The sequence below is a fragment of the Pogona vitticeps genome, chromosome 1 (genome assembly GCF_051106095.1).
Source record: "Pogona vitticeps strain Pit_001003342236 chromosome 1, PviZW2.1, whole genome shotgun sequence".
NCBI lineage: Eukaryota > Metazoa > Chordata > Lepidosauria > Squamata > Agamidae > Pogona > Pogona vitticeps.
Window position 1 is genome coordinate 16,200,710 of NC_135783.1, and position 23,205 is coordinate 16,223,914.

Genomic DNA, 23,205 nt, shown 5'->3' on the forward strand with positions numbered 1-23,205 from the left:
AAATGCTGTCAAGCACACTCCAATGTAAATAACACCCAAGCTCTTTAAGTAAATGCTTTGTAATTGTATCTATTGGTTGCACATCTAACCCTAACAAATCACTATCAGCTCAGTGTAATGTTAGTCTTTACATATGTGTCTAATAGCTGAAAAGAAATCTCCAATACACTTTAATAAATTTAAATTCAATTTAAGAAAGCTTACCATTCTTCTGTTCGAACCCTGCAGTCCTTGGCTTCCCGCTCTAAGGTTTGAGTTTTGACCTAAAAGTGTGGGATCAGGAGGAGGGAGGGAGGAAGAGAAGAACTGTCAGCAGTCATTTATTACAGCCACACTTAAACCCTGAAAGTTTTAGTCTTTTAAAAATTTATGAACCGCACACCTGCCCCAAATGCCACACTAAGCACTGAACATTACAAGCAATAAAACCATAGTAGTATATTACTCACTAAAAACTAAAACAACACCAGATAGAATGAAACTAAAAATAGGTCATGAACATGATCACAAAGGAATGGGTAATTGAGAAAGTAAGCTTTTCAATAAACCCAGAGGCCAAAAGTGGCTGTTTCCCAACAATCATCATCTCAGCTTACCAAACAGGGACTTCAGCCCACTCTTCATGCGATTGCACAAAACACATAGCAAGCCTCCAGCTTCACAGTATCCTATTATATTCAAACCAAAAACGATGGCCAAAATTGTCAATTACACATGATGATGATGATGATGATGATGATGATGATGATGATGATGATGATGATGATGATGATGATGATGATGATGATGATGATGATGATATCACTGAAAACCTCTGTGACAAAATGGCACGAGTCTGGGTAGGCATGTGCTGTCTGTTGCACATGGAGACAAAGAACTTGATGCACAACATCAAACGCCTCTGCCAACGTCACTTGTGGCAATTTGCCACCGAGACTTGCACTGACTACTAAGATGAAAACATAGAAGTAGTAGAATTTTGGCCCATGATTAACCATATCCAAACAGCCGAGTACAGGATGCCACTGTTTATAAAAGCTGGCTTTGTGTTCTAGTTTGTTCAGAAGTCATTGAGTATAGTTTCCCAGCTCAAGTAACCGGAGTTGACTGAAGATTTCCAAAATCACTCAAAATAATATGTGAAATTGATACAGATAAAGAAACAGAAGGCTAATTCATGATTCAACTTGGCAGAAGGCAACAATTGAATGAATCAAGCAAGCCTCGGCACGCAGACGGCCGTAAGAGAAAATGTCTAGTTTCAAGACTTACTTCTAATTTGGCTTTATCACTCTGCAGTTTTTCTATGGTGTCCATGTACTTCCAAGTTAGGCCATCCACAACGGCTTGGTGTTGGGCAGCCTCCATCTCCAAGACCTCCAGTCTGCTCCTTAGCTCAGCTTCCAAACGCTTGTGTTGCTCGTCTGCCTCAACAAACTACAACGGGAAGGCAAGAACGGAAAAGTAGGCATAGTGCACCTCTCTGAGAGAACAGCTGCACAGATCTGGTCATTGCAAAGGAAAACACAGCACCCACCACCAGCAACAATCAGGATTTCCTGTGGGTACTTGTTTCAGAATCTTAAAGCAGTAAGCAATCGTAGGTCAACCAACCCCTGCCAGGCATTCCTATTAAGTTCATCTTCCTGAATCTGCCACTGATTGTTGGGGAAAGCCATCTTTCCCTCCAGATCTACCTCTATTGTCAGAGAAAATGAAGTAGTCACCTCGGGCAGCAGAGGCTGAGAGATAGCAACAAGGGGTTGAGGAAAGAACGGTGTGCCTTGCAGCCTGCCCCATGCCTACTGACCAAACACAGCTAAATAAAGATTCAAACGGGAGTCCAACCCACTCTTAAATATGGAATAGGAGAGGGGAAGCACCATTTTATTATCTATCCCATGCAGCAAAATGACATGGGATGGCCATAAAAACACCACCTCACCTAGTTTATTATTAACCTTTATAAATGCTACTAGCAGTCTTGATCATCTCTCCCATGCCATATCTTGTCATATCTGAAATAATAATACTGAAAATCTGGGAACAGGTTATGAAAAATTCAAACAGTCAGTGTTTATATGGAATGACTTGACTCCTTATTGTCAACTTTTAGCACTTCATCATATCTTTCCCCAAACGTAACATCAAAAACAGAACATTTGAGTCCCTCCTCCATAAGTAACCTAAGACACTATATGTTGATTCTAGCCTCCCATCAGCTATAGAAGCTGAATAAACAGGTAAGCATATTAAAAATAGGGGAGCCATGCTTCCTGAGGCTTGATTTATGAACTTTTATTTTTTAACTCTAGCATTGCAGAAAATACGCTGTTCACAAAGAAATGTATTTTATTTTATTTAAATATTTGTATCCTGCCTTTCTTCTTAAAAAGAATCCAAGGCAGGGTTAAAATAAAAACAAAGTCCAAGTCCGTTATGCACTGAGCAGAGTCTGCTTTGATCTGAACTTGTACATTGAGCAGGAGATCAGACTCAATGGTCTTACAACTCAATTATCCGATGACTCTGTGATTTAGAGCACCAGGTTTAAACTGCCAATCAGCAAGGAACTTAATGGGTAACCTAGGGCCAGTTGCTCTCTCTCAGCCTTGCATCACAGGATTACTGTGAACATTCACAGGAAAAAAAGCAGCATGAAATATTAAGGAGCATTGAGAAATAGGATGCAGACAGCCTTTGTATTTTTTGCTTTATATGCACTTTTTCCAGTTTGCATGCTAGTTGAGGTTGCAAAAGTGCCTAAGGAAGAGAATTCTCTTGCTAGTCCAGACACATATCCTATAGACACATGCAGATCTTCTTAGCTCTCCGTTATGCCCTAAGGGAAAAACTTCATTTCCCTGTATTCCGATTTAGACTAAGTAAAAGCCCTGGAGAAACACTTTGATCAGAATCTGGAGAAAAGAGAACAAATGTAAGCAAGTCGGTTTTCTGAAATGTAAACGTGGAAGCTTTTCAGTGAGAACTGAAACAACTCTGAGAAAGACAAGAACAAGATGGGTGGAGACATGTCAAAAAGACAGGAGTTGATTGCAAGGAACAGAGCAACGACTGTTGCAGAGTAACACTCCTGTGTACCCTGAAAGCCGACCAGACTCTTTCCTGGAAGCAGAGCTGAAATATAATCATGCTACGAGATGCTAATCAGATGACAGGTCAAGTCAGCCACAGGTCACTCAACGTTAAACCCATAGCAGGGTGACACCAACACCCTCTTTTAAGGTCAAACATCTTCAGTGATCCAAGTCACATGATTACACATTCCCTACAGCAACTAGTTTTACCAACACACTGTTCTAATTCAAGTTTTTTCCTTGTCCCCTCTACTATGAGAAATGTTTGGCAGCAGGCAAAGAGGAGAAGACATGCCTCCTGCTTCTTCATAAAGAAACACTGCAGACTCAGCTTTGCCCCAGCCAAAACAAAGGGGGGGGAAGATTCTCTTCTTTGCATACTCCTTAACCACTGTCTCCTTCAGCACAAAGACACACAAGAGGGGAAGCACAGGAAACACAAGGAAGAGGTCCTGATCCCCATTTACTTCTTTGTCTCTGCTTCCTTGCATATCAATGGTGGCTGATCTGAAAGGTTAACAAATGGTGCTGGTGAACCCACTTGTGACCCATGCTGTACATGTACAGATTACTCTGGATCTGAGTTACTACATTCCTTCCACTCACTTAGGACAAACTGGCATCTTCTATTTTTATTAGTTTATTTATTTAAGCTATTTTTTACCCTGCCTTTTTGCTCAAAAGGATCCAAGGCGACTTACATCATTAAAAAGACAATATTTAAAAGCTAAAACCAGTAAGCATAGAGATATTAAAAAAGAATCAAACTAGTATTATATTAAAAATGATAAATCAAATCAATACTAAAAATACATTTAAAGGGAAAAGGGAACACAACAATCCACTTTAAAAATCTCTTTCAATAACTTCGAAACATGCTCTTGGACAAAAGACAGGCTAGGTCATTTAACTTTTTAATGTTTACTGAATTTAGACATTTCTCTAGACAAGTGGAATGTTTTTGAAGCACCAGATTTTGCTGGCTCAAGCCAATTTATCATAAATAAATTGTATACTGAATCAACTGCATGCTCTGGCCAAGCTGCCTGTTGGGACCAAAAAGCAGCCCTCAGTATTTTGTTGCAACAACCTTATTTTTTGAATCTTAGAGGTTTAAAGCAACTTTCTGATGTACTGGATACTACCAATGTACACACCTGAATATGCAATCGCTCATTCTCTTCAATCTTCTTCTGAAGATCTTCATCAAAGACGTTTTTCTGTTCTTGACTCAGCTGAGATGTAGGCTCACCACTTTTCTAATAGAAAGCAAAAGATTTCTGTTTAGTGAATGCACTTACCTACTACTGCATACCACAGCTCCTGAACATCATTGCAAATATCCATTTATTTTTCCCATGTCGGATCTGCTTATTTTCCCCCTATATGTTACCAGTACTAGATCAAAACAGACTCAACAACTGGCATTACCTGCAGTTCAAATTTCACTTGAGGCTTGGTGGTTTTCTGAAAGTCATTTGCCCATTTGCAGTGTACTCTCTGAACTAATACTGGCTTGCTTTACACATTGTCAGAAGTCCTGAAATACCTTATACAAGGCATTTAGGAAATGTGATTATTAGTGAAGCCCTTATACTGATCCCACAGAACTATATACAAATGATAGCATCCTATCCAAGCAATTCTTTCTCCTTTTATCCTATTTATAATAACAACAACCTGCAGAGCTGGAAGGGACTCTATGGATCATCAAGTCTAGGAGGCACAGTGGGGAATCAAACTCCCAACCTCTGGTTCCACAGTCAGAGACCCAAGTCACTAAGCTACCCAGCAGTTCTTTGTATCCTGCCCTTTCTACAAATAGTTCAGCATAACAGGCGAGGTGTACATGGGGTCATCCCATTGCAGCCTTCCAACTACAGTACCTACATAAGAGGGATTGGAATGGCTTGGCACGATCCACAACTCAAGAGGGGCCTGCTCTTAGGAGCCCCTTTGGGGCCTCTTCCCCACTACACCCCTGAAGTCACTCACACGTGGCTAGTAGCCGTTATTTTCCATGAATTTGGCTAAATGGTTTTTTAAAACCAGTCGTATGATATGAAAAACTTTCTGTTCTGATTCTCCACCACTGAGGTCCACAGGATAACACAGATTCTAGTATTAGGGGCAAAAAACAAACTCATATGATTCAGTTTCAAATAGCGGTCATGCCTGCTGGATGTCTTTTTTCTCTCCTAGCTAAAGGGCCCAACATTATAACATTTCTGGAAGGGCAGTAATTCCAATCTCATGATACTTTTGGTAGCCTGCTTGCAAGCTAGTCCTGCTGGATGCCTACCTTGTTCTTCTTGCCTTTAGATTCATTTAACGAAAGTTCATCCTGGAGCAGCTCAACCCTCTTGGCCAGTTGCTGATTTCGGAAAGTCAAGCTGTCCATTTCCTGCTGCAGCTTCCTGAGGGATTGGTCCTTCATTTTCAGTTGCTCCTGCATTTGGCATCAGAAGTTACATCACATCAGTGTTTGGTATGGACTGGGTTTTTTTTTGTTTTTTTACAAATGAATTAACAATTTCAGTTAAAACTCGGCAAGTCATCCTAATGAAATCTCACTTCTGTGTTATGTCTTTTCACAGCAGTGACCCGTAGTGCATTTTGTCCAGCTGGGCAGGACCTACTTAGGAAAAAGCAAATCCACGGGTCTACATTCAAAGATCTGTAACAATTTACTGATCTGTTACTGCAGTTGAAATACCCTTTTGTATTCCTAGTTGTACTTCATTATATCAATAAATATTGTGGCAGCTGCCATTTTACTTCACCAGCAAAACTTGAAAACTATTTCAAATTGTAGATAGAAGCTTAGCATAAGGAGTTGATTTTTGTTTCTACTTAATAAAGAAATAAAGAACATGAATTCCTAACTACCAGTATCATGTTTCAAGCAATCAGGTTCTACGGATTTTCTTGTGATGTTAAACTGTGACTCAAAATAAAACTGATTTTGTAAAAGAAACCTATGCTGTCCCTAGCTGTGCTCTCATTACAGGTTCAGCCGCTTTGGAAGGACTACTGAAGGGCTGGGCAGATGTAGTCCATTTGCCGTTCCTCCATCTGTTTTAAAGGTGAAAATATAATACACCCAATCCACAGCAGTTAAATGCCCAGAAGAAACAAAGAGGCGTGCTTTAAGTGGATCAAAGGCATTTCACGCCTGTTCTTTCAACAGATGATTCAAACACAGTTAAGTCAGCAATGTGCGGATCAGTTACAACCATTCAATGCAGATACTCTCACCCTAGGAAAGACCGTTTTTTTGACAGGGATAATGATTTGGCCACATGTTTGCCTGTTGCTAGTTAAATTGTTTTTTTTTCTTCCAGTGACAGCAGTCAAGCTGGACGAAAGAGATGAGATTCTGTTCCTTTTCTACAGCCACCAGTTAGCAATCGTCTCTGGCCTCAGCAGGGGTAGAATGGAAGGCTGGCTTCCCCTTTTTGCTATTAGCGATTGGGAAGCCTTTTGCAGCAGGAGGGGAGACTGACTCCTTTGAGACTCCATAAATATATGCTGTATTACAGCTACTTCCAACCCAAGATCGGAGAACTTTTGTCAGCCGAAAGACCAAATGGAATTTCAAAGACGTTCTCAGGGACAGCCCTGCAGTGGTGGCCCTAGAAAAAACACTGGCCCAAACGCATCAGAATCTTTTAGCTAGTACAGATCAGCAGCTTAGCTATAGGGAAAGCATTTCAACCTTTTAGAAAAGGAAAAACTGTGCAGACAATTGCAAAGCACCAAACAATTGTGTAATAGACAAGAGGCATGGACCTCTCCCTCAAAGGGTTGGATGGGACCCCAAGACTCTCCACCCGTCTTCTGAACAACAAGATTTCCCAGAAATTACCTTGAAGCCAACTCAGGTTTGTTATTTGACAGAAAGTACCACTAATTCTACATGGCAATGTATCACCTATTCAAGCAACCAAACAGAGAATCAAGCTGCTTTTTCCTTTAATAATTGAAAAGCATACCTTCAAGGCTGCTGAATTTGCTTGCTCATCCACAACACCCTTCTTTAATACTTGATTCTGTGCACGAAGCTGCAGAAGAGAGGCAGGGAGAAATCATTAACCCAGTTGTGAAGCAATAAGGTTACTGGCTGACCAACAAGACACCTGCAAACCTCTTACCTACTTCCCTACCAAAATATAAGTTCATTTAGGGGACAGAATAAAAGCATGAGTGCCTAAAGAAGGCAATATAATGTCGAACCTAAGCAAATGTTAAGTTTTTAGAAGGTTATATTTAGCCTGCTACACCTTTCAAAATGGGGAAGATATTTCAAAGTTATTTTACTTGGGATATATACCTTGGTTCAGTCATCGACCCTAATGGAGTCTGCAGCCCGGAAATCAGAAGAAGATTGAGACTAGGAAGGGCAGCAATGAAGGAATTAGAAAAGGCCATCAAGCGTAAGGATGTGCTACTAGAGACCAAAACCATCCATACTCTTGTATTTTCAATCCTTTGTGGGTGTGAAAGCTGGACAGTAAAGAAAGCTGTCAGGAAAAAAAATAGTGTGATGCCCTGGATTGCCAGAAAGACTGTGGTTCCTAGATCAAATCCTGCCTGAGCTATCCCTGGAGGCAAAAATGTTGAACTGAGGCTGGAGACATCATGAGAAAGTAGGAGTCCCTGGGGAAAAAAACAATAATGCTGAGAAAGGTGGAATGCAACAGGAAAAGAGGAAAACCATATGCAAGATGGACTGACTCCCTAAAGAAATCCACAGGCTTGAGTTTACAAGGGCTGAGCAGGGCAGTTGAGGACAGGATATTTTGGAGATAACTTATTTATAGAGTTACCATAAGTAAGAGGAGACCTGTTGGCATATAACAACAATTTCCAAGCTGAAACACAGAACTTCAGGTACAATCCTGATTCTGGATCCTTAAGCACTTTCAGCTATAATAGTTCAGAGGACATCAATCCCATGGAAAATCTGATGGCAGGTTTCATTAATGCCACAATGTTGAAACACTGGGATCAAGATAATTCATTGAGGATCTAAGGTTTCAAGAGTGAGACACTGTCACTTTTATAAGGCAGTTTTCCCAACTGTGACCCAGAGAACATTTGATTGTTTATGCCCACTGAGATTAATAATCTTGGACAAACTTTGATGAAAAATAGCTTGAAGTTTGAGAATATAACAAGAGCCATAATAAATGAGACCAAAGCTCCTCCAGCACTTTGTTCACTCAACAAGTTGTCTCTGGAAACACAACTGAAATTGCATTTGCAAAAGCAGGAGAATGATTGTTTAGGCTCTAGGCCGTGTGTTCTCAGTTGACATGCACTCATCACAAGACAAAAAAGGTCTGGCCAATGCCACAAACAGGCCATGCATACCCCAGAACTAGGGATAGCAACTCACAGCTCATAAGCATCCCCTTTTATCTTTTCTTTCTGGACCAACAATGCTCCCTCCATGAAAAACAAGGTTTTTCTGTTTCCTTTAATAGCTTTTTTTCTGGTCCGCCACTAGAAATTGACAGATAAAATCTGACCATTATATTTGCTGCCAAATTATAGTGGACGTACATCCCATTTCAGGTCCTGGGGGGCAAAACTGGACTATTTCCACAGCAATGAAGCTGATATACAGAATATTTTCTGTAAAAATAAATGTAACTGCTTTAATATGTTTTCAACATTTCATTTTAAAGTTCATATTTAAAATTTTAATCATATGACATTAAGTACATAAAAACTAGGTGAAAAGCATATCTAATCCAGTATTCTGTTACCATAAGTGGGAATCATACGCAACTTGGAAGTTAACAAGCAAGTCGTTATTTTAATAGCACCTCTCACATTCCCCAGCAACAAATATTGAGAGATATACTCCCTCCAGTACCAAACATAACAGCCACCTTGACTAGTAACCATTGATGGCCTTATTCTCCATATATTTATATGATCTTCCACTAATGTGTGTTTCTTTTTCTTCAGAGAAAAAAATCAACTAATTCTTTTTAGAAGGGAGAGAAATTAAGGGACACAAGTTCACACTTCAGAAATGTATTTAGTAGGTATTACGATGGTAGACTTGATACAAAACTTTATAGATAAATCAGGGGAGGTACAGAAAGAGTGTAGTCAGAAAACAATACAAATGTTAAGAACAGAAATACTATCGCAAAAATAACGAGGTATTATGGAGCAATGCTACAGGTCAAAGTGGAATACTAACTACTGCTCAGACAGGGAATGAAAAAACCTTCTGTCCCTTGCTACTACTACTTGTTATCCAAGAGAGTACTTTTATAAACAAAAATTCAAGAAACTACAGCTGTTTTTAATGTATTATTTTAAAAGAAAAGGGCTGGAAGAAAAGGCATCCTTTTAAAAAAGGAAATACTCCTTTTGTCTTGATACAAGGCAGGAACGCAAAACTGCCAAACATTTTAGTGAAGATTATTTATTTTTACAATTTGCCCTTATAATTTTTCCCCTATAACATACTCACAGAAAAACTGGGCAACAGGAAATGTCTGTGGGCACAACATTCAGAACACTTTATGGTGCAACAATGTTTAGTTTACGGACGCTATTAATACTGCTGTGAGAGTAATAAGCTAGTTTAGCATTGCATTACAGATGAACGTGCCGTGGGATATAAGAATTAAAATTGGCAGGCATTCCTTGCTGCACCTGAGGCAACAATGTCATCACGACACTACCATACCTGATCCTCACTTATTACCTAAAGCAGCAGTTGCATGTCTCCCAAGGCCACCTACACAATCAATATTTTTAAAGTCAGATATACCCACAGTAGATCCCTGTTGTTGACCTAGTTTTTGTTTTCCTGAGGGGGTCAGGTCAGGGTTGATTTCTCTATGAAGAGGTGGAGAACAGAGGGTAGTTGCCACTGCTTTTATACTCTCCTTTCCCAACCTAGTGCCCAGCAGATGCACTGTACTGCTGAAGACGGAGTTGTGGTCCAACAGACCTGGAGTGGGAAAAGACAGCCCTACATCCATCTTCCAACGCTGGGGTGGCAATGAAAGATAAGCATCCAGGAACCAGCTATGGCCCTGAGAGTAGTGTCAGATCCCGTTTCCTGGCTTCCTCCTTGGCACAGACTTGCAGGACCTTCCCTTTTTTCCTTCCTTCCTTCCTTCCTTCCTCTCTCTCTCTCTCTCTCACACACACACACACACACATCACAGGGCGATCCCTTAAAGGAGACAGGTATCTGTCCATCCAACCAGCCCTACCTCCACCGACTTGTACCACCTCTGCAGAACCTCACCCAGGCGTCTTTCCCATGGACCTGGCCATCTCTTTGGGGCTAGAGATGCCCGAGACTCACCCTGGGACCCCCCCGCCCGCCTGCACGGCTAACCCGTCGTGTTATGTCTTTAAATTGGCAGGGCGAATGGCGAGCGCCCAGGTTGCCCCACTGGGCAGCAGCCTGAAGGCACCCCAAACCCCCACCCCACAAGTCACCAAGGAAGGAACCGGTGTTCCCCGACGGCTCAAACGAGAACTGACCCTACGGGGCTACCGTACCGGGAGGATCTGCCCTCACGCGGGTCTCTCCCTATGGAAGCCACTGCTAAGGGCGGATACCATTTTGTGCACGGGGGTGTCTCTTGTGTATTGAGGGAAGGTGTGGCCTGTCGGTACCTTGGAATACTCCTGCGCCAGCTTCTGGTACTTCCCCTGCAGCTCGGCGGCTGCCGCCATGGCCGCTCAGAGCGGACCAAAGCCCGCTATCCGGAGAACCGCCCCGCCGCTGGTCTACCCACAGAGGGAGACGCACTTCCGGGTTGGAGGGTGGGGCCGGCGCGGTGACGTCACCGCGCGCCCTCGCTCTAATAACAACCCTGCCGCCATCTTGGGCTCCGGAAGGGAGGGTGGGTGGACTTTAGTATCGCCATGATAGACCTCGGTGTAGCGGGAAGGAGGGGGCGTGGACAATGAGAGGCACGCCTCCTTTGACGTAAATAGCTGCCGAGTGGAAGTCCAATCCGGAGCAGGAGGTTAGAGAGGGTTCTCCATGGCCTTCTGCCATGTTGCTATAGCAACCGACTCCCCGGCCTGGCTGTCCGCTCCCCGCCTTGCCGCTTATTAATGGCAGTTCGGCTCAGCGGCTGCGGCACGGGGTTTCTCATGGTACTCAGAGCGGTCTCCCAGAATGCAGTGCGGGCAGTGTGGTCATAGCAACGGCATACCCTAGTCGCCTGGGGGAGGGGGGGACTGGATTTAAATCATGATTTATTTAAATAGTTATTTAAGTCGCTTCTCCGAAAGGCTTCCTTTCCGCCTGTGATTTCCCCCCCCCCGTTAAAACGTGCATTTAGTATGGTAACACGTTAATACAGATTTTCCTCAATACATAAGAGTATTTTTCACAATTTGCTCATGATTCGTTTGAGCTTCAAATATCTCAAAAGTGCGCGCTTTCAAGGAAAGAAAGGTGAGGGTTTATACAAAACTGAAGGAGCAACAGCAACGACTCTGGAAGACTCAGCATCACTTGAGTAAATTATTGGAAGCCGTGCTGGATATTTTAATAGGGCTTCCTAAAATTGCACTCATCTTTTATGTCGAGAAAAAAAGGGGGGAAAGTTCTAGGATAGTGGTTCCCAACCTTGTTTGTAGTTCTAGATATTACCTTTTAATTATGTGTACTCGTTTTTCAACTTTAAATACCGTCTTTCATTCTTCCTTGGGTCCTTTTCAAGTAGAAAGGCAGGGTAAAAATATCTTAAATAAATAAAATAGATAAACCTTGGCTAACTCGGGTGTTAGAAACCCTAGTCAACCCAGCGGGTGGTGAAGGCATCTGGGATTTGTAGTCCAAGAACACCTGGATTACCCAAGGTTGGGAACCACTGATGCAGGACAGTCTTCTGTCAAATTTGGAAAATAGGTTTAATCAGGTCCACTATTTATTATCTCCATATATTACTGTTAACATGGGAGCTGCAGAATTTTGTGATGCTGGCTACTAGATTAAATAGACCATACATCATAAAAATGAGGCCTAATCCATGAACTCTGAAAAAAAATTATGTCTCATAGAATTAGAATTTATAATTCAAATTGTATAAGGAGATCTTTGAACAATTAAAACAATTTTAAACTATCATGACATAGGGCTTTTTGTAAACAATGTTAATAAAAAATATAAAAAGATAAAAACAAATGAAATTTTAACCCATTCTGCTTGGTTTGCAACATAATGTGTCCATTCGGATTTCTTAACATATAGCAATTCACTTCCAAATATTTCTTGTTCGGATAATTACACAACAGGATTTTGGCCACTGTTATCTATAATTATCTATATTTAATATGCCATTAGATCCTCTGTTGATTTTAATGCAATATATTTGCACCAGCCCTTCATCAGTTAAAATTTTCCTGTCAGTGATCATTAGCTTCAGATTTCTATGACATGTCATTTTTTTCCTGCAACCTATGCCTGAGTTTATGGGTTGGTTTGAACATGTTTATGAGCAACCTGGTGAGAAAGACCAGATTACAGTATTCATAAACATGTTTGAACTTGTTTATTGGTTCAAATGTAGGTTTCAGAGAAAATGTTAATTGTCATAGAAATCTTCCCCATTGAGACCACTGTAAAAAAAAAAGATACTGTCTTTCTGTCTATATATAATTTAGACAAACAACTATTGATGGTTGTTGTGGTTTTTTCGGGCTCTTTGATAGACTATTGATGGACTAAAATAGGTTCTAGCTTTTTTGCCCTTTTTCAAGTTGTTTAAATAAAAAATATTAGGATTGGGTGGTTGTTATTTTAAACGCATTTGGCTGCTTCTTTACTATGTAAAAATTAATAGTATGTTGGTTTTTGCTTTGTAAAGAAGTAGAGTTCAAGCAGCAAGAGCCTCTTAGGTCAGAATCAACAACCCCTTGCCAAAAAAAAAAGTAACATTTTTTCAAAGTTTCCAAGAGCTGTGTTAATGTTTTCCAAAGAGCTGATATGAAAGATAGCTGAGTTTGAAACGCAACAGAGAGCAGAGTGAACCTCTCCTGAAAAGAGCTTAGTTTGGAAGCTTTCAGTGTTAATACTGCAGCCACACACTTACATACATAAAATAGAGCATAGAAAATCATTTTCGAAGGTGTTTTTTCCCCAAACTCTTGAACATTTACTTGATTCATTTGTTTGAACATTTATTTGAACAGATTCTTAAACAGAAGAGGAGTTTTAGGAGGGAAAATTAGCAAAGCTGTTAACAATAAGTCCTCTTGGTTATCATCATTAATTCTTAGGGTCACTGTAGTCAGAAACAACTTGACAGCACATAACACAAATAACTGTGTGATCATCAGTAATGGGAATTAGCCTTCTGTTTGGTTTGCTCTGGGGACGAGTTGCTTTGCCTTTTTTTCCCTAGCAATTAGAAGTGACACAGCACATCAGCAGAGTTCTACTATGGTCTAAAAATTTTTTTCTTCCCCTGCCTCTTCAACAAGGAGCAAATGAAGTCTTCAGTTTGTAAATATCCTGAAGTGTCTCCTTGATGTCAGAAATTCAGACCAAAAGGAGCTGGACCAAATAGGTTTGCTTCAATTCCACTAAATGACATAAAGGTAAAGGTTCCCCTTGACAATTTTTGTCCAGTCATGTTCGACTCTAGGGGGCAGTGCTCATCCCCGTTTCCAAGCCATAGAGCCAGCGTTTTGTCCGAAGACAATCTTCCGTAGTCACATGGCCAGTGCGACTTAGACACGGAACGCTGTTTCCTTCCCACCGAGGTGGTCCCTATTAATCTACTCGCATTTGCATGCTTTCGAACTGCTAGGTTGGCGGGAGCTGGGACAAGTGATGGGTGCTCACTCCGTCATGTGGATTCGATCTTACGACTGCTTGGTCTTCTGACCCTGCAGCACAGGCTTCTGCGGTTTAGCCCACAGCGCCACCACGTCACTAAATGGCATATCGTACCTCTAACTGACTCCAAGGAAACCCATTTAGCCTGCACCAGCCCAATCTGAAAGGGCCTGTGTAGACAAACAAGGCCTGTATCACCCAGAGAAGGACTTTGGTATAGACATGGGTGTTTCATATTTGTATCTCCTTGATACAGGTGTCAGAGCAGTCCGTTCCCACCCACCCAGTACCAGCCCAGTCCACTCATTGGGCTCTGCAAAGCATGCACCTCCATCAACGTTGTTGTGCCAGTCGCAGAAGTAGTCTGACTGGCGCTTCCCCGCCTGTCCCCGCAGCCAACTACTCAAACAAGGAGGCAGGAAGAGGAATCTTCCCCACTCGGCTGCTGAGCGGTTGGCTGTGGAGAGAGGCGGGGAAGCACCAGCCAGACTACTACTGCAAATGGTGCAGTGATAGTATTGAAAGACGGGCTGGTTCTGGAGGGTGGGAATGGACCACTGTGTCACCTGTGATGCCTCACTTTGTATTCCTATCCCCCAGATATGAGTACAAAGTGCCCATGTCTACTCTGGGGTTGTTTATGTGCCTGTGAGTGATGCAATTTGCTCTTTTTCTAAAAGCCACTAGGGGGAGTATTTTACCCATGTTTGGAATGTAGTCCCTCGTCTTATGAACAAGAAAGAAATGTGTTTTTTTAACTTTATAGAGTTTAAATATATGTTTTGACCTGTAAATCATGTCCAGTTAATACAATCACATAAAGCAGTTTGTGTCAACTTGCTACAATGTTTGTAAGAAGTTATGTTTCTTAAAATGAAAATTGCAAGGGATGATTTTGTTCAGATATGCCAGAGAGATATGTAACAATGTAGAGGGAGAATATCATTTGTCGCTTTAGCCTTGGGTTGGTAACAAGCCTGTTATTGTTGGGTCAACTTTTTTGCTGACTGTTTGCCAACATCCATTAGACTTTGGTGCTATATTCTATTCAGGATTACTTCTTTGTGCCAATTCCAAGCTGCTGTATGTGAATAATTAACAAAACAGCAATGAACACTAACACTAGGTTTGCATAAATATTTGAAGTTGGAGAAACAAACAAACAAACAAACAAACAAACAAACCAGCCTTGATAAAATTAGTTGCAGCTAAGAACCAAACTAGACGAGGAGCCACTGATCCAGTAGAGACGGCTGGGAAAGAGGGAACAAAATCTATCACAGAACTGGTGAAAGCTTAGGGTTTAGGTGTGGGTGGGTGTTTCAAATTTTTTACTGCCTCCATTGGCACAAATGGAAGATTCTGTCCTCCAGAATAAATACTGGTCTGTATTGGCACTACCAACGCAAATATTTATTTATTTATTTATTTATTTATTTATTTATTTATTTATTAAATTTATACCCCATGTCTACTCGGGGCGGCTTACAACATAAAATAGATCTATATAATACAATTTCTATATTAATTAAAACAATTAATTAAGAAAGGATACTAGGTTGGGATAAGATAAGAAAAAAGAAATGAAAAGAGTTAGCTGACTGCAGGGAAGGCCTTTAAATATCTCCACCTCACCCACATGTGTGTCTATCTGAATTAGTCTTCCCCACACCATTTGCCTTTTAGTTTTGAAAAGGCATTCAAGCAATTGCTAACTGTGTGAACAATATTTGGACCGTAATTGAAAGCAGTATAGAAAACTTGCTGCTACTGATTTACCTCTCTTGTTTCCTGTAGGTCTTTGACTGAAATCCTATGTGCATTTATATGAGAATAGGAAGTCTCCTTTGGGCACACTGTGACCTTTTCTCCAGTTGTTGTTAAGTCGTGCCCGACTCTTCGTGACCCCATGGACCAAAGCACACCAGGCCCTCCTGTCTTCCACTGCTTCCCGGAGTTTGGTCAAATTTCTCCAGTAAACACAAGCAAAAGTAAAGTGAAGTTATATACCACCCATGGTGCTTAAAGCTTTCTCCGGGGCAGTCTACAATGTAATTATGCAGACTACACATTGCACATACACACCCTGTGAACTAGGTACTTAATTTACTGACCTCAGAGGGATGGGAGCCTTAGTCAGCCTCAAGCCAGTTACCTGGGGTTGATCTTGGATCGTGAGTAGAGTCTTTACTGCAGTATTGCAATTTAGCCACTGCACCAGGAGGCAAATGTGAATAGAGTCAAGAACAACTTTGGGGTCAGCAGTAACAGTTCAGTATAAGTCATAGCTAAGTACCAAGTAACTCACCATCTCTCAAATATTTCTTCCATTTGGTCCCAAGCCCAATACAACATAAAATAAAGCTGCTGTATGTCAAAAAGTAGTTTAGTCACATAAATTCTGTCATCTCTAAGAATGTCTAACAGAAGTGAATTCATTCATTAACATCACTAGCTGAACAGTCTTTGCCCAGTGCTTTATGCCAAAACCAAGTTTATTTTCCCAGGTATCGCCAATAAGACTGCTAACAAACAAAACATTTTCTATTCCATTTACAAAAAAAGAAAATTGCAACTGTCCCCCATCTCCCATAGAAGGGGAGACAGCAGTGGTCAAAGATGGGAATCTAATTTGGGTTTATTTATTTCCCTTTAAAGAGAAGAATGGCCTAAATAAGGTTGTTTGAGGTGTGTGGTCACCTCCCCTGAAACTTCCCCAGTTCCTGCTAGTCTTTTGCCTTGAGTCCTGGTTAGGTTCATCAGACCCAAGTGTCTAATGGTCTACATCTGGGACTTAGTGGAAATCACTAGCCCCAGCAACCAGAACTTTCTCAGGTGTTTTCAAGAGCAAACTTAAGACCTGGCTCTTTAGGCAGGCTTTCCCTCCTGTCATCACTTGAATATTTTTCCCCATCTTGAGTTACAGTATATTACTACTGTTGTTTTTTCTTTTATTATATTGTTTTATTTTATCTATTATTGTTAGCTGCCCAGAATGGACTTTGGTCTAGATGGGCAGGGTATAAATTTAATATAAATAAATAAATAAATAAATAAATAAATAAATAAATAAATAAATAAATAAATAAATAAATAAATAAATAAATAAATGCAACATAAGGGTGGCTAAAATGGAGGCTAGATGTGACCACCAGCAGAGTGTAGCTGGGGTCACAGGGGCAGTTGTCCTGGGCACAAAATTCTTAGGGGTGAAAAATTTCAGACCTGCCACAAAGCTGTCGGGCGAGGCGGACCACACAGTGGGTGAGAAAGTCCACAAGCCTCCCCTCTTCTGGCCAGGTTTGACAATGGCTAAGCGGACCCCCCCCCTTGGGGAGGGCGACCCAGAGGGGTCCACCAGCACCGATCCCCCTCCCCTGCTGCTTCACAAGGCAGTCTTTAGGGGCCACAAGTGGGGCACCACTGCTGAGAAAGCCCAGTTTCTAGTTGATGTTTTCTGCGCTTTTCATGGTGTCAGCATCCATAGGCATGAGGTCTGTGCAGACTGAGTCAGATGAGCAGCTGAGCTAGGCAGAAGATGTTCAGACAAGTAATGAGGTTTCAAACTGTTTAGGGCTTTATATGTTAGAACCAGAACCTTGAACCTAGCAAGGAGGTGGACTGGTAATCAGTGCAGGTGAACCAAAGTTTGGGTGATATGACCAAACTTCCCCACCCTGGCCACTGTGTTCCAGACTTCCTGAAGCCTCCATAGCAGCTTCATGGGAAGCCCCACATAGAGAGTGCATTGCAGTAGTCAGTTTTTGAGGCAACAAGTGTGTTCCACCACAAAGTGTCCACTTACCTTGTAGATTTACATTTTGGAGCCTGGAAACATGCCCAGATTAACATGTTTACAAATCCATATACAGACCAATATGTGAAGATATGTAAGGTAGCTGGGAGGGCATTAGGGACAGGGAATGCATGTTTGCCCAAAGCAGGTAAATACATTTGTTTTTAGTTGCAACCATTTTAGACCTAGTAGCTGTTCCTGGAGCTTGGATGTTCCCACCGCCCCTCCCCAGCAGTGGTCATGCTCCTGAACTCCCTGGGTCTGCTTCAGCTTTACTCCTCAGCCATGCTCTGTTGTGAGTCAGCAATAGAGATGGGTACAAATCAGAAAAATTGTGATTCGTTTTGATTCATCAAGGTCTATGAATCACAAATGTATGTTTTTTTTCTGATGAATCCATGTCAATTTTTTTTCATTTTAAAACCCTATAAAACAGCCCCCAAGGCACCTAGAGACACCACATTTGCAGGGAAGCTTCCTCTGACTCTCCTCTACAAGCCCCACAAGGTGAAGAATGGGTTTGAGATGTCTGAATTATACATCTGCAAGGAGGGCCATCTAGGAAGGTTCCCCCCAGAAATATAGACCCCAAAGTCACAGAGAGGCTTCTAATGACTCCCCTCTACAATCCTTCCAAGTTTGGTGAAGACTGAGTTTCAGACATCCTAATTATACACTCATAAAATGCCCCCCCCCAGGAAAGCACCCTTTAGCAGCTGGCTTGAGGAAACCCAATCTTCACCAAATTTGAAGGGATTGCAGAGGAGTGTCAGCAGAAACTTCTCTGTGATTTTGGGGTCGCTACGGGTCTGGTGGGGACTTTCCTATGGGGCCCCTTCTTTGTGGGTGTATAACTTGGATATCTGAAACCCAGTCTTCACCAAACTTGGAGGAATTGTAGAGGCGCATCAGAGGAAGCTTCCCTGCAATTGCAGTGTCTCCAAGTGCCTAGAACTGAGAAATCAAAAATGACTAAAAATACATTGATTTCTATTTGTCAGGGGCATTGATCAGTATGAATACAAATAAAAAAATTAGTGCTTTTTGAATGAATTTGATGATTCAGTTTTTAATTCATGCCCATCTCTAGTTAGCAATCAAGAAGCTGCTCACAGATGCTACTTATAGTTCTCAGCATTAATCAGGACACACCCCACCCCTTCCTGTTGAGCTGAGCACACAGGCTTCCTTTACCTATAAAAACATTTCACTGATCTAATCCTGAGACTAAATGAACTCTGGCTGTTTGATGACAATTGCCCATCATCCCAACAACTACGACTGGAGCAGGAGAGCCATGTTCCCAGATGCCCAAATTGTTCCAGGCAGAGGAAGGCGGCTCTATATGAATGTTAAACTCCATGGGTTTTTCAAATTCCTTTTGAGAGCTAGCTAGTGTCCATGCATTATTATTTTTTTAACAGCGAACTGTGAAAGTTATAATGTGAAGAAGTTTCTTCCAATTGCCCTGTTACATGGGAATATTTCACAGCAGGCAGTATTGTATGAACTGAAGATAGGAGCAGATATTTTTTTTTTTGTGAAAGAGCCATTGTGAGTCATCAGCTCAGGTGTAAATCAGACCCACAGATAACTAACCCTGCAGTGCTCTGAACTGTTTTGTTTCTGTTATCATAGCAACTGAAAGACTGAACAGCAAGATATATCTGCTTTCCCATCTCTCTCTTTTGCAGGGCAGTGCCTTTTGAACCTCTTCAAACCCATCTATTATATTTAAAGAACTGAGCCAAGTACCAGGGAGAGGAGAAAAGATAGATGTGTGCTCAGCTACAATTACAATTCATAGATATTATACTGCCAGCAGAGCACTATGTGGTGTTGACGTGACATAATCAGATTTCATTCAAGGCGAATACCGTATATCCCCTGTTTTCCAAGTCACCCCTTGTGTTTGTTTTAACCCTTTTTGACCTGTGAAAAGCATTTAACAGATCTGATCCTGAAACCAAATAAACTCCAGTGATACTGTATTTGTTCGTTTTAATTTACACTTATAAGAGTGCCTAACAAAGAGTAGTGCTTACACTAATACTGCAGTATATAAATTGAATGAATGAATGAATAACAGAAGTTTATTATTTGGACTTCTGCATATCTTAATATGTGTATCTTAGTGCAGTGATTCCCAGCCCCTCTTGAGTCCCAATCCCCTTTTATAATAGCCAAGTAACCTGTGACACCCTACACTATCCTAGAACTTTTGCATAAAACGGCATTTTTATTGGGGTAAAGTCATCCCTTCTCAAAAAGTAGAAGCTACTTTCTCCGCTACTCCCCAGGCCTGTTTCACATACATACACATACACACTACATATGTTTAATATCCCACTCTGAAAAGTCAAGGAAGAAATTATTTAGCAATGGTCACAACATACATAAGCAATCTGTCTCCCCTGCCCGAAAACACTGTGGCTCTCCCTTGGGGCCATAACCTCCAAGTTGAGAAATGCTATCTTAGTGATTAAGCTTGTCAGCCTGCTATTTAAACTTTGGATGTTAATGGAACATACAAAACCCAGTCCATTAGCTTTTTTCCCAATAGATATTAAAGTTTGTTCTTTTTGTGATGACCACCATGTTGATTAAGTCATTGCAGCCATAAGTAATGGGACACATGCCTCTAAGTTTGTCAGGAAGTTCCATGTGCTCCCTGGCTGTATCCTATACTCTGTTGAGCTTGCCTTAGATTTTAATGGCCCATGTTTTTGTGGAATACACTCCATGGGTTTCCATAAGCAAATGCATTGGCGGAAAGCCAAATTGAAGGATTGAACCACGTCTGCTGAGGGCACCCTTCAAAGTATCAAAGTGCACCCTCATATGTCAGTAGATCTTCACAGACCTAACTGGCACCAATGCCAAGCAGCTGTGAATCATCACTTTGAATTTCCCACAATGCCCCTAATATACCCTTGCTCCAGGACACTGTGGAAGACCAAAAATTGCTATGTTCCAACCTGTGCTGCCTAGTGCTGGAGAACGTTGGGAGACACTTATTTGGGAAGCTAGTGGAGTGCTAGGAGTGGACCTTAGAAATCAAAGTATCCCTCTTAATATAAGCAAGAATGGGTATGGGAAAATAAAGGGCACCAATGTCAGGGTTTCATAGCAGGCAGATATATTTGGCCTTCAACACTCAAGAATAAAGCATTCGTTGACAAGGTTGGTGTAAATAAAGGGATACAAAATAAACCTCACATGCAAAGATCAGAAACACATGTAGTCTTCCAAGGACTCCATGCAAAGAGCATTTCTATTTGATTATACCCCAGGCCAGTGTAATGGTTAGCATCTACCACAAGGACAAGTGTACTTTTAAAAAGAGAAGCAAATCAGATCATCTACAAAAGAGAGATCAGGAAGCAGGGTGGTTACAACAAATGCTGGATCTTCTAGAGTTAAACCCTTTAAAATTAGGTCTTGCTGAAAGAAAGCTGGCTTGGTTGCTTAGCGACCACTGCATGAGATGCTACTGTCATTCACTGGATACCTTCCCCAGAGAGTCAACCTTCTGCTCACAGAAAACAGGTTATTGGATGGAGATGACATCATGCGACTTGACACAATTTCCAAATTGTTGTGCAGATAAGAGACAGCGACTTGTGAAATAAATTTGGGGCGGGGGGAGGGAAGAGGGATTTTTCATTTTCCTTTTAAAGCAGCTTTCCGCAACCCGCGGATCTCCAGCTTCATCGGCCTGCATCTCCCCTTACTACTAGTTTGCAAGGAATCCTTCTGACACTGAAGAGAAACTTAATAGCTGAAATATACATGACTCTGTATGCACTTAACTTGGAAGCTGAGTTTGGAAAGCTGCTCATTTAGAGAAATAAAAGACTGTACTGGCCAGAATCCCGCTAGTGACTTTGGCAAATTGATACCCAGAATTCTGTGGGTGTTTTATGAGTGAGTAACTTAAATTGTGTACTTTGCCATTGTAATGAGCACCCAAGTATGCAACAAGTGAACCCCCCTACTAACGCAACTGGCACCTAATTAGTTAGCAACTATTTGCTGCAGTGAGTTACTCAATTTAACTTACATGCACATGAATCATAGACATCAAGTTGCTGCAACCATTTGGAACTGACCAGGGGAGGCAGAAGGATCTCGAATAGAAATCAAGTACGAATTAAAAGTGATCTTTGCTTTATCTAGGCTAGATTATTTTATTTTATTTTATTTTTTTGCAGACATGACAAATGCTTGCTACAGAAGGTGTAATCTAGGAGGGGGAAAAGCATTTTCCATCTCTGTACTTTGGTTTGTGAAACTGGACAATAGGAATTCTTTCCATTCCTGCAATCAACACCCCTCCTGTGCTCTTTCCTGGCCTGAGAAAGGGGAGGAAGGGGTACAAGGCTGAAGAAATTATCCTGAGTCAGTTTCTGTCTCCATAATGGCTTTGCACACCAATGGTACCATAATCTGGGCAAGCATGTAAGACTGCAAAGGAATACAGATACCTGTAAAAACTGGACCAAACAGAAATGTGTTGAGCCCCTTTCTCAGTTTGCAGTGTGTGGGAGTTTCATTCCAGGTTGTTTTTAATCAGACTTTACCAGAATTCACATGTCCGTCTCTGTATTTGAAGTAGAAGGAAGGTTCAAAGGTGCAAGAAAGCACAAGTAACAGGTCCATCATCTGAGAGCGAGAATCCTTTGAATGTTTAACTCTTCAGAGTTGACTTTGATCCCTAAAACTGCCACCTAGGTTCCCTCTCTCTAACACCCATTTGACTGGCAAGTACAAAACAGCCCACTCCATGCTGAGGATTGTTACTTAATTACGCACAGCCAGCCAGTGCAAACAGGGACAAATGTTGCTCCAGTGTGTTTTTGAGGCGTTTATTCAACATCCGCAAATTTCACAGGTGGAAGTGAAACTGTCAGATCTTCCCATCTTTCCTTCCAGTGTCCACTGCAAGCTGTTCCCCTTGTAAATAGGTAAGATTTAAAACTCTCCCACCTGGGCATGATGGTCATTAACCAGATGGGAGTTCAAGGGTCAGAATCCCACACCTGGAAGTAAAAGAAGCGAGGCTTAGCTGTATGCTCTATAATGTGCTGTGCCTTTAATGTGCGGTGTAGTTTAGTCCAAGGTGAGAGAGCAAAATATACACACTGAAAAGAGGGAAGCAGTGTATCCTGGAAAGGGCAAAAAGGTGCTGTGTTGCTACCCCATCACTGTACTCACACCCCACTCTTGTCTGATGTCAGAAGCTGGGCCTGGTTAGTATATGGGTGGGAGACCACCAGGATCTCAAATGTTGGGCTAGGAGTGAATCCTCCTTCAAACCCTAAATAAACTGTAACTCATCAGAACTGACCATAAGGCAGCTTCCTATGTTCTGGAACTCACTCCCCAATGCCAAGTGGCAGGAAAAGACATGGGTGCAGGTCAGTTCTTCCACCTGCTTCCCTCTAAGGTCCATAACTCACAGTGTG

At 41.6% G+C, this 23,205-nt stretch overlaps 1 protein-coding gene and 1 long non-coding RNA gene across 4 annotated transcripts in view; one reads left to right on the top strand and one right to left on the bottom strand.

The window, feature by feature from the left end:
* Positions 1-10,920, bottom strand: part of PPP1R21 (protein phosphatase 1 regulatory subunit 21) — a 54,502-nt gene extending 43,582 nt beyond the window's left edge. The window contains exons 1-6 of one of the 2 annotated variants that reach the window (XM_072987961.2): positions 10,761-10,920; positions 7,094-7,162; positions 5,401-5,547; positions 4,256-4,357; positions 1,273-1,437; positions 205-263 (exon numbers count right to left, since the gene is read on the bottom strand). In XM_072987961.2, coding sequence (XP_072844062.2) covers positions 205-263; positions 1,273-1,437; positions 4,256-4,357; positions 5,401-5,547; positions 7,094-7,162; positions 10,761-10,820 — 602 coding nt within the window. In that variant the 5' untranslated portion in view covers positions 10,821-10,920. Of the gene's footprint in view, positions 1-204; positions 264-1,272; positions 1,438-4,255; positions 4,358-5,400; positions 5,548-7,093; positions 7,163-10,348; positions 10,599-10,760 lie in introns of those variants that run through there. The other variant, XM_072987967.2, reaches the window with a different exon arrangement.
* A 64-nt stretch (positions 10,921-10,984) lies between these two features.
* LOC140703854 (uncharacterized) lies at positions 10,985-19,628 on the top strand. Of its 2 annotated transcripts, none has more exons than XR_012083037.2 (4): positions 10,985-11,116; positions 13,584-13,700; positions 15,739-15,992; positions 19,432-19,628. It is a non-coding gene; the product is annotated as an uncharacterized LOC140703854 (long non-coding RNA). The 2 variants fall into 2 exon arrangements; XR_012083039.2 differs by having other exon boundaries at positions 15,739-15,932.
* Positions 19,629-23,205: the final 3,577 nt, after the last annotated feature.